Source organism: Tetrao urogallus (assembly GCF_951394365.1).
Source record: "Tetrao urogallus genome assembly, chromosome: 14".
NCBI lineage: Eukaryota > Metazoa > Chordata > Aves > Galliformes > Phasianidae > Tetrao > Tetrao urogallus.
In genome coordinates this window covers 8960303-8972331 of record NC_136827.1, presented here as the reverse complement: position 1 = coordinate 8972331, position 12029 = coordinate 8960303, and the positions used below count along the sequence as shown (strand labels likewise).

Here is a 12029-nt window from a genome sequence, read left to right as displayed (position 1 = left end):
AGAATGGATCTTCTTGCAGTCTGATTCAACCAACAGCAGTTCTACAGCCCTCCAGACATCGCCCTTCCCGTTTCTGCTGCACTGCACATTTATCTTGCGGTGCTTTAATGCACTGTTCAGGGCACTCAGCATCTCTCCAGTGGTTACAGCCTCTCACACACCCTCCACAAAACCATGCTCAGTGTTCTGATCAGAACAGGACCGCAGAACTTCACACATATACAGTCAGACATGTGCCCACTTCATCAGCATCACCTCCCGAGCCCCAGGAGCTGCAGTCACAAAGGAACATTTATCCATTGAAAGCTCAAAAAAAAAGAGGTTAAGGAGAAGCATTGAGTTAAAAGTTTTATTCATTCAACATCTCACATTACAAATATTTAAAAATTATATGCATACTGGTATAAATAGTCATTTGCAAACTATTTAATAACATTAATTTTCACTAGCACTTCAACAAATGAACTCTTTAAAAAAAGTAACTTGTGTTATATAACTTAGAGTAGAACATACAAAAATATGAACTTAAACGTGAAAATGACTTTAATAAAAAATGAATTACCCTTATTTAAAATGCTATAATAAATACTACAACCTCCCCATACACAGTAAAAACTATATGGAAATTCAGCCAAGTAGTACAATTAACTGACATACTTAAATAACTTTTCCTTCTGATAATATGAGCAATACATTGGGGGGAAAAACATATTAGGGATTAGTAAAAACTAGACACCCACTTGCTAAAAGTTTCACTTCCAAAAAATATAACAAAAAAATCTGATGAAAATTATAAAAACTAATTATACTTTAAGATTTAAAAATATAAAAAATAAAACAGTTGAATACAATATTGTCCCAATTCTTACAATGCTATCACAGTAGCTTTAAAATAATAAAATAAAGCAAATGACCAAAACCTTTTATTCCATTTTTTTTTAAAAATAATCTCAAATTTACATTAGTAGAAAGATCGATTTCTGATTCTTTTCTTTAGAAACGCCAGCAAGAAAGAGGATTTACTAGAACAGTAGAAAATGACATTTTTAAATGTCTGCAATTAAAAACAAAGAATTACACTGCAAAGATCTTCCAGAAGTCTGAAATAGGTATTGCACATAACTTGAAGTTAACTTGCCACAATTCATCACATTCAAGTTTTAAATCACCTTTTAACAGAAGGTTTCAACTCCTCTAAAAACAAAAGGGGTGAATTATCAAGTCTTTCCAACAGCATCCTTAGAAAACGCTAAATTCATTCACTGCAAGTTTTAAATTTGCATTCTGCAGAGGTCTGTGTATGGAGAAGTAGATACTATACCAAAAAGCACGGGGCAGTGGGGTTCCTTTACATACAAAATAATCAGAAACACTTTATTTTACATTGCAAAAATAACCATGTAATTACTCTGTAACTACACTGTAAATACATGGCCGGTGCCATGCTAGTGTGATAAAACTACATGCTCATCAACCCCTTGCAAATCGAAGTGATACCCTAAGACCGGTAAACTAATTACACGTTCATTATGTTTGGAGCTACACGGTAACCCCAACTACAAATCCCATGTAATCAGAAGGACGTGCCGTCACTACTTAAGTACAGAGTAATGCCTATAATTGTTTATGCCCTGTAAATCGAAGTGTAACCAAATAATCTGTAAACACGCTTGTCACACAATCACAAGTGAATATTAGTAGAATAACAACTTCTTACATTAGTCATGCATACTAACATTACGCGCCCGCCACCTAGCAGGCTCTCTTTTATTCTTTAAATATAATTTAAAAGAGTAGACACATTTCTGCATCAAACACCTAACACCGATTCTGTATTAATATTAAAAATGGCTAAACATTCACCAAAAACGTCTGCATTTGTGTATCATCTTTAAAAACTCAGTAAGAAGCGGTAGACAATTTTGATGTTTCTTTGCTTTTAAATCCTACGCTATACTTATGCATTTAAATTTCAGGGTCTAAAGACAGTGTCATTTGTCACTTTCATGCTTTTCTTCTTTAATTCTCAACTTTACATATACTATTTCTTAAATTATATGTACACCAAATACCTGGTGCTGGGCTAAGATGTTTAAGCAACATGCTTTCTTTTCTCTGCAGATTCTAAAATAGCATTGCCAGTGCACAACATCCATAATTCAAAATGTATGCAGAGCACTGAAATGTATAAAAAGCAGAATATAAGAAAATAAAATTTATTAAAATTATTTATATTAAAAAATGAAGTATATGAAGATCTCTCAGTAATAAAAGTACAAAAAGCTACTCTTTGCAATATGAAAAATTGAGGTATTGCATAAAGAGATATCCCGTCAGTGAAAAGTGTGCCTAAAAATGCTCACTGTTGGAAAAACAAGATATACAAAAGTAGTGCATAACAAATATACATTATGTGCATGACAAAATAAGTTAGCTACAAAAACACTGTACCGAAATTCAGCAGGTCATGTACAAAGGGAAAATTATTATTCAAAGCTAGTTCTCAAACAGTGTTATTTCTCGTAATGGTAACCCATCTCACCTGTTTACTGGGTAGGATCGGCACAATAGCACACCCCAAGCCACCTACAAGCATTAAAAAAATTAAAGGAACATTCCAACTCTAATTATGTACTTCAGAGAAAAAAAAGTCCCTGACAATCTACACAAGAGCACTCTGCATTTGCATTACTGTTGTCAATATTTTCAGGGATTTCATTAAAAGCAGCTCCCTTTCTATACTTGACTAATAGACAGCAAATGTCTCCATTTTGACCTTTGGAACTCGAGAAGGTTCATTAAAGCCTGTATTGAAAATAAAAACTGCTTCTCATAAAGATAATCTGGGCTGGGGGACGGGACGAGGGGGCCGGCAAACGCTTTCGGCGCAGCAGATGTTTCCCAAGCAGTGCTGAGGCAAGTCTTTGGTCTGAGAGAATCTAGGATGGTACCACGCCAGTCGGGCGGTTTAGAAGATTGCCACTGAACCTGTTTGGTTGCACACTGCTAAAGAGTAGTTTCAGAAGTTGGCCGGGGCTTTAGTTCAAAAGTAAGAAAAAATTATGTTCAGAACTACTCCTTCATTCAGCCATTTCAAACTAAACCCCTGCACCCACTCTTTATCGTTCCATTAACATGTACTGTGTTAATGCTTCTCAAGGTAGAATTTGTTTATAATAAAGCAGGCATTAACTTAGCAATGTTGGCACTTCAAATACCTGTGTTTCTCTATTTTTCCATATTAAGTTCTGAAGAAGAGGAATTTTAGCTGGGATTCTTTCTACAAGAAGAGTAAGAAAGGCATATGCATGCTTGCACTGTTTCATGCACAAAACAGCGCAAAACGAGACCTGGAAACTATGGAGGTTCATGCCTTCTGTTACAACTAAGTTAGAGAGTATTCAAAACTAACTTTACATCCATGATGGGAAACCAGTAAGCAGCCGATTTTACTTTGTGTGACACACTGGAATATCAAAACTTCAGTAAAAATTAGTGATATCCTTGAGGTATCTTAAGGTTTTCTAGTTTTTCATGTCAAAATGGAGAGCAAAGGCTGGCCCCTGATGAATGTTAGTACATTAGGATATAGAGTTATATATAGCCATCAAAAATAAAATCTATATATTTATCCTTCAGGAGAGGAAACGCCAGTTAACTAGTTGTCATTACTCTAGCTTTGGTTGGACTTCTAGGGCTGTAACCAGACAATTGAATTCTCTTAAACATAAAGGAAAAAAAAGTGCACTCCCCCCTCAGTAGTAACTTTACTCAACTTTTACATTCAGGAATTCTTAAAATGTAATAATTTTGATGAAAATATAGTAAGCTCTGCCTATCTCATTACTAATTTGGATGTGGGTGGTAGTCAGAGGCAAGGTCAGATATACACCGAGCAAAAATTTCAGCCTCAAAACCCTGAAAAGATTAAAGAAAGAAAGAAGGAAAGAAAGAAAGAACTATCATTATTAAAACGCTGCTTCAACTTTACTCATGCATTTTTGTTGCTTTAAACATGCTCTTTCCTGTTGATAGGTAAACGCTAACTTCAGCTGTTGCTGGAAAAATCCAAAGTCAAAACAAAACGAGAGGCAAAAACAGGCTTCCCTGGGGAAAAGTGTCAGAACAGACTTATAGTGTTATTGTTACACGGTTATTTTAATAAAAGTATTCTTATGTTCTTTATTAACAATAATTTAATTAAAAAACCAAAATACTCTATTGTTTCAATTCTCTTTTCTTAATATTTTTCTCTCCTCTAAGAAAATGTTGCATGAAATTAAGTGTTCTCTCCCTAGTAAAGACAAGAGAATGCAACTCACTTGCAACATGTTATCAATACGAAAAGGAGTTCCCAATACAGTTTTCAATGACAAGGTTCTACAAAATACCCATATTATAGGTCATTCTTTCATTATACTATTGTTAAATTACAGACTACTACAAAAAGGACATGCTATCTTGAATAAGAGAAAGGGCAGGGTGGGTAGGGACAATCAGGATAACAGAAGAGTGCACTTAATTTGAGGCCTGCATATGAGCGCTGCAGCGATCATTTAGTTCCAGCGGAATGAAATATGTCTTGGGCGATCTCCTCCCTCCTTCACCAGGGGCTTGTGGAATTCCCTGCCAGCGCGTGAATGGATAGCAGCCCAGCAATATTCACAGTAATACTGCAGACAGGTAACATTAGCACAGAAAAATGGAGCAAATTTTCCACCGCAACGGGCCCCCTGACATTCATCACAAAGCTGATCGTCCAAGACATATGGCTTAACTTCCACCTGCATACAGAAAACGAGAAGAAAGTTTACAATTCTTAATTACAATGCAGATGAAGACAATTCCACAACATATACTATTTGCATTCTAGCAGGGAACAACACAGACAAGAAGTAAATGCCAAAACTCATAGGCGCTTAATGCGAGAACAATCTTGTTCCCACTGCATTCCTTGATCCTTCAAAAACCACCACAGAATCCAATGCTCAGCATCAACAGTTTCACACAAGCGGTCATTTGTTTGCAGAAAGGAACAATCAACATGTGGCTGTAGAACTGATACACACAGATTCACATCCGAACGCTGGAGAATTCTGGGGATTTATTTTTAAGTAGCGTGATGCACAACCAAGCTCCTACCCGTTCAGGTAGGAACGTCAACTGTTTACACAACACTGCCTGCAGATTAAAAGCAGTTTGCAAATTTCAATGTCTGAATCCCCGGCTTTAAAAAAAAAATCATTATCTTCAATAAACAGCACATCTCTGTTCTCTTTTTCTGTGGCTTTGTCCACTCAGCAGAAAGAGACCCACCTACTCTTGCTGGTATCAAATACGAGGCTTAAAATGGGACTGATGACCATCTACTTAGTTGGCACGAAGGGCCAGATGAGCAGCAGACAAGAAAGAAGAAACATTTAAGTTCTTAACTGATAATGACTCACAGGAACTTACCAGCTGGTGCTACAAGGATACATCCACGCTTCAACATCTGCAGGCTACTAGCTTTTAATCTAGGCATTTGCATACCAAGAACAAACCCCTGCCCACAGTGCAGAATGCTGACTGTGTGACAGGAAGGAGAAGCTCGCTGCTCTCAGTATACAAGCTGGCTGGAGTACAGCTCGTTTAGACATGCCTACGTGTTCAAATAGCATTGCCATCCCTTACAGGCTGGGTTTCACCTCATAACCAATAACCACCTCTGCTCCTGCTCCTTCACTCCCTAGGACTATGAAAGGTCCATCAGAAGCATAACAACAACAAACCTTAAACCTCACCTTAAAGAAGCACACAAACAAGTTCCTGTCCTGATATTGTTTGTGAGCCCTCCCTTAAGCCTGTGCCATCAGGCATTTTCACAACCATTCCCAAATATCCAGACAGCAACTGGTGTCTCTATGTCATCCTGCTATTTCTGCATCTGCTTAGGAATGGCTCCTTCTTCAACTCATAAATCTCAGCTGTATGCCAGCTGATTCACATTCACATAGCATTTTAAACTCACCCAATCCTAAGAGGCTCCAGAGGAGACACTGCAGTAGGTTCATGTCATTTGTGCTTACAAACTACTTGAGAGACAATACAGCAGCCTTTTCCCTCCTTCTTTTTCTCCTCTCCCATTGATAATGTTTCTCAAACACTCCTCCACACCAGCTCAGAAGAATAGATTTACAAAAGAGTAGCAGAAGACTGAAGAGAAGGAGACTTCACTTTCTCCCTTTGTCATCTATTTTGCTAAGCAGTTGGAGGTTGGGTACTCAGTGGTGAGCTAAGAGGACAAAATACAGCTATGCTGTGCTGACCTCCTTAACATGGCAGCTCTGCAGCTTTACTGTGCTTGAATATATGTGTTCAGAGGCTGGCTTAGGCTGCAACCTAAAGGCCACACTACAGCACGGGTAATTATACCTCTGCTTGCTTTAGCCTGTTACTGCACCACTGGTTTCTGTACAAGTCTATAAACCACAGGTATGAGTCAGAGTCCTCAACACATTTATTCAGTGTGTGCTATAGAGCACAGGACCAACATGGCCTGCATTTCTTACCTGTGCTGGCTACATGGAGACTTTACAAGAAGTACCTTAAAGTACAGCAACTTCATCAGGCACACTTAGGGTGGCAGCACACAGCAGAAGCTCAGTAGCAGTGGGCTCTGCAGGCCACTGAGCATTTACCTTGCACTACCTCTCTGAAGGCACATCTATCAGCAGCACCTCCTTGCCTAATTTTACAGGAAATCCCTTCTTGTTATTACTTTCATTTTTATTCATACAGAAAAACTTAATTAGAAAAAAAAAAAAACCAACAACAAAACAAATAGCAAGTAATTAATAAAAAGCATTATTTCCATTGTTGCCTTTTTATATCTTTTATGCAACCAAACGCTCTTATAACGAATCCTCTGAACATTTATCTCCCCATGGCTTTTCTGAACACACAAAATGGGGAAATACAGAGGAGGAGAGAAGGAAGGGGAAACAGATTGCAGAATACTTGCCAGAGTTCACAATTACTTAAATTTCTAGTCCCGACAGCTTCAATGGACCTATTCACCCAAATGTCTGCTTATGCAAGCAGAAGTTGCACAAGGGCAGCCCAAATTATTTGTTCAAAGCCATACAGAACTTATTTCAGAGCCAAGATCAGAACAAAGACATTCCATCTCACAAGCCCTGAGACAAACAGTTGTTCTACCCAAGCTTTATAGCCAAGGGAGAAGTGAAATGATAATCAGCTCATCAGCCAAGTTTGGGGGTTTCTTCTGTAGTGATACTAAAATTGAAATAAATAGTGACAGTCACGTAAGGAAAATTCAGAGACAAAGCACCAGTGAGAACAATAGATATAGAGATCTCAGTTTCTCAAAATTGAGGCCCAAAGATCATTGCAATGGACAAAGTCACATTTGATATAGATGCGGGCAGACACTAGCAAATTACAGATCTTGTCAACATATTTCTTTAATTTATGTTAACAAATTAAGCAATAAATAATTATAGATTATCACTGAAACAATTAACTGGGCAGCTTTTACATAAGACGAGCAGGATGACTGTGAGGCTGTAATGCCTGCTGAAGAGTTCACAACGCATTACTTGATGTTCTTCAGAACCGCTCAGCATACAGTGCATAACAGCAGAGCTACATTCTGCCCATTCTCTACTAAGATGCAGAACAGGAGTAAAAACCGCTCCACCCTCAGCAGATACCCTCCTCCCTGACATTATACAAACACTACAAGTGCAAATCCTTGCAGTGGGAGTACATGACGAGTGTAATATTCTTATAAAAGGGCAAGGCAGCTGACATGCTTCCCATTATGCTAAGCAATTTGAGAAAGTCAGCTTCACAGTTGCCTCCCACGTTCCAGAAGAAATAGCTTTGCACCACTCCATCATTTTTATTCTGTGTTGTATCTTAGTGGCACAATCTAGCCTTAAATATACAACGCATCCGATACAACATTTACAGTCTTCACAATGACACACATTTACATGGAAAGCCATTTCTAGAGAAGGCACTGAAAAAAAATAGAATACACTTGAAGACCTTACCCGTTTATCTATCTCTCCATGCTGCAGCTGAACAAAGCGAGCGCTGATAGCAGCTATGTAACTCTGTTGATTAGAAAATGCAACCCGCCCAGCTCCTTTTGGGTACTTCAGCTCAGGGTCTGTGTCAATTCCAGCATAGCACACCCCTCCATAGAGTCGATCCATTATCATTGCAAGTTCCACTAAACCAGAAAGGAAAATGAAACAGTGTAGGCTTGGTTATTTTTTCTCCCCCTCTAAAAGCATCCAATGCGACAGTTCATTTGTATCCATGTGCCCCACTGCAAGTGTCAGGAACACTTCATAGTTCATTTGCTGAAGTAACTTCTCTCCCCCCTTGCTCCCCAAATCAGACTGCATATTCAACATGCCCAGTGCTGCGGAACACGCAGTGTACCTGCTCGTAAAGGCCGAGGAACACCACCAACAAAAATGGTTTTTCGTGGGTCAAGAGGCTGTGAACCATCCATAACAAAATCACTATCACTAAGGTTCCAAGGCCGGATCTGAACCTACGGACAAAAAGCCTTTTTTTTTTAACCATTCACAATTCAAGGTATATCAGTAATATAACTTAAAACAGTATTCTACAAAGCCTCCTAAACTACACTATTTTTAACTCCCTATTCAGCAATCATTTCCCAAAACGAAACGTTAATAAGCTCCACTTGATTGTACCAAATTTCACCACTTCCTTGTTACCCACATTTCTGGGAAAAAAAACCTCACCCCTTACTTACGCATTTACTTAATCGTGGCCAAACGGTGCTGTGTGAACCACACTACTGCACACATATCTTCACTATTCGAGTTGGTCTAGGCAAGTGTAAGCACCAGACCAGTGTTATCTCAATGGAACAGGCTCAAATGTGTGTGTTTATTTACTATGACAAACTAGCAGCTTTATATTTACCTACTGCTGGCTGAATTTGAAGTGCAAGAATATGACAGAAGTCTCCCAGCTATTAACAGACTTGCATCAGTCACAGAGTCATTTATATTAATAATGTACAGTTCTGTGCCATATTATGCTTTTTCTATTTGTCTCTGTCAAAACAGGTTGCATGCAATACTACAGATAATATTACAATTTTATTGCATAAGAAGGACAAAATACCTGCCTGAAAATATATTTATTACATCAAAGGTGAAATTCAGCAAACCCTTTTCTAACAAAACTGAGAATTGTAACTAGACTTCAACACTTCCTGATGCCTACTTTAAAAATATGTTATTCATCTTTCTGAAAACTTAATTTGGCAATTTGGGGAAATTTAAACATTAGCATTCTGAAGACAGGAAAAACAAAAGGCACCTGAAGAGTACAATTTCTGGTTATCATACAAGAATTGTGCAGGCCCTGAAAATTCTACCTACCGGTTTGTCTTTGATAGTGGGGCTGGAAACACAAAGATAGAGCTTTCCGTCTTCTTCAATACATGCATCAATCAGTGCCTGCACAGAGCTTTCATCTTGGAACAGCAAAAATGCGTATCCTACCAAAAGGGAAAACAAGCACATAATTTCTTTCCTCTATTCACCTTATAGTACAGTAACTTAACCCAAAATTATGCTTGGCACCGTGTCATCACGCTACTGTATGATACAGGACAAACTTCAAGATGCCCTCGCACCTTCCCATCTGAACTTCCTGCAAACCCTCTCACAGTCACGAAGGAAAGAAGGGAGGGAGATTGCTGATCAACACATTCTCTCCCCATTTCCTTTGAAAAAGAAAAGCCAGTAGTAAGAACTGAACAAAAGCCACAGCTGTGGAGGCATGCTTCCCAACACGGCTGTTAATATAAGGTGCTAGTACTCTCCGGCATCTGTGAACAGTATTTAGCTGCTTTACAGAAAACTAGCCTTGATTATTATTACAAAAGCAAGTAAAGCAGAATGAGGAACAACAGGGAAAAAAAAAAAAAAAAAAAGAAGAAAGAAAGAAAAGGAAAACCGAATAAAGTAACAACAGGAAGTTAGGGAATAATTGTTTTAGTGCAGAATAATTGCAAAGTCCATTCTAAAATCAGTTTATAACCCAAGGATTCATCATTCTTTCTCATAAACTCTGGTCATCACCACAAAAGTCCCTTTTGAAGTTGAGCCTTATCAAGAAAAATGAATTCTAGAACAATGATACCATTATCAGATATTTACCCTTAGGAGGAAAATAAGATTTGCTTTCTGCCTTGTGTGGCCAGTCTACAATCAAAGGTCCAAAGCGACGAAAGCTAGCAGTGATCTCATCTACACAGAGAGGAAAAAGGCATGAACTGAAATTAAAATCAGTTGACTGCAAGACAATTGAAAAACATAGACTTCATTTAGCTTCACTACATAAACAAACACGCCGTAGCCCTGATGGTTTACCAAATCATAGAAGTGCTTACTAGCTGATGGGGCATCTTTAGGACAAGTCAGAACACATGTTACAAAACAGGACAGTTCAAAGATCCATCTTTTATTTTTACTGTTGATCTCAAACCCACTAATAAACAGAAACTGAATCTATACAGCTATCATAACACAACTTCAACTATTCTGCCACAGAGAGTTTAAAGGCAACTTGCTGACTTGCTCGTAAGCAACCAGCTCTGTCAGTGGGTCTTAAAAATGCAGGAAGACGGGAGAAAAATGATCAGCCTATCACAGGAGTCAGTCACACCTGTTCATACTGCTTGTCAGTATGCAAATACTGACATCAGCAGCAAATACTGTCTGAGTGTGACCTCCACCTAATATAGAGCGAACTTCCACAACAGTGTTATGCAACATTATAGGAGAGGTGGCAAACAACATGTAACTATAGCAAGAAGCACCTCTTGCATCCATTTCAAATTTGCCTTCCACCTAAAGTTGCTGGTAAAAACGTGCATATGCTAGTCCTGTGGGAGTCCTCTGGTTAAAATTCTTGTTGAAAGTGACTGTTCCCTTCTCCACAAAAGACATTTGAACCATCACCAGTTAAAGTTCTCTGAACAAGAATTTTTCATTAAAGAAGGAAACAAAAGGAACAAACTTTCTGTTGCTGGAGCGCCACCTAAATTGGCACAAGGCTTAGCTGAATTCTGCTCAAGGTGCTACAGACCCTCCTGCAGCAGCACAGTGTTGGGGTTAGAAATCTGAAAAGGTGCTACTGGTTGTGTTCCTTTCAGTCTGCTTATACCTGCTGATGACACTGCTAATGAAATAGCAGCTCACAAGCCATAGTACTGACAGCTGCATCCAAAATGCACCCAGGAAAAGAAGTGTGTCAAGGTTACGTGGTGATGAAGATATTAAGCAAAGAAAACATTACTTATTACATCTCTACTCCTGTAACAAATCTTCATCTAGAACGGTAGTAAGACAAATTTCATTTTAAATTACATTACATAAAATGCATCTTAGAATTACAGTCAGAAAAAGTTCAGACTCAGGTGTGAGACACTTCAAATTACATCGTCCTTTTTCTAATTTACACTCGTGCATTTAGCAAGAGGAGTGCTGACGTGAAGCAACTCTGACACATTCAAGCTACCCTCCCAGCACACATTTAGCAACGGCTTTGTGCCTCGATAACTCAGCTTCACACAGACAGAACTATTCGTCTCATCTGTTTTTAAATCAACAAAAGTGACAAAGACACAAACAACAACAACAACAAAAACTGTAATAAGATTTTCCCCTTGTAAACATCATGTTAGACTTGACCTTTTAAATGCTGAAGGAATAAGTTATGTTAAACAGGATAAATGCAGCTCTTATGTTGGATGTGACAGTCAGGTTGTCATGCTGCAGTAATACAAACTGCAGTGCATTACAAGCTCTCTCCCTGACGAAAAGTGGGGATTAAAAATAATTCTGTGATTGGAAAAAAAAATAAAAGCAGCTTTGTGGATTTACACTTGAAGTTCTTGTAGCCACCCCCACGTCATGCTCTATGCACACAAAAAACAGAACTTTCTGATGAAAAAAAGCTTCACC

At 38.4% G+C, this 12029-nt stretch overlaps 1 protein-coding gene across 2 annotated transcripts in view; it reads right to left on the bottom strand.

Annotated features, from left to right (window-relative positions):
• Positions 1–4556: 4556 nt before the first annotated feature.
• The window catches only part of CPEB4 (cytoplasmic polyadenylation element binding protein 4), a gene marked incomplete at its 3' end in the record, with an annotated part of 33202 nt that continues 25729 nt past the window's right edge, over positions 4557–12029 (bottom strand). For both annotated transcript variants that reach the window (XM_079542444.1, XM_079542445.1), the window contains 5 exons: positions 10221–10310; positions 9438–9556; positions 8458–8572; positions 8061–8242; positions 4557–4784 (listed from right to left, as the gene is read on the bottom strand). In XM_079542444.1, coding sequence (XP_079398570.1) covers positions 4557–4784; positions 8061–8242; positions 8458–8572; positions 9438–9556; positions 10221–10310 — 734 coding nt within the window. The remainder of the gene's footprint in view (positions 4785–8060; positions 8243–8457; positions 8573–9437; positions 9557–10220; positions 10311–12029) is intronic.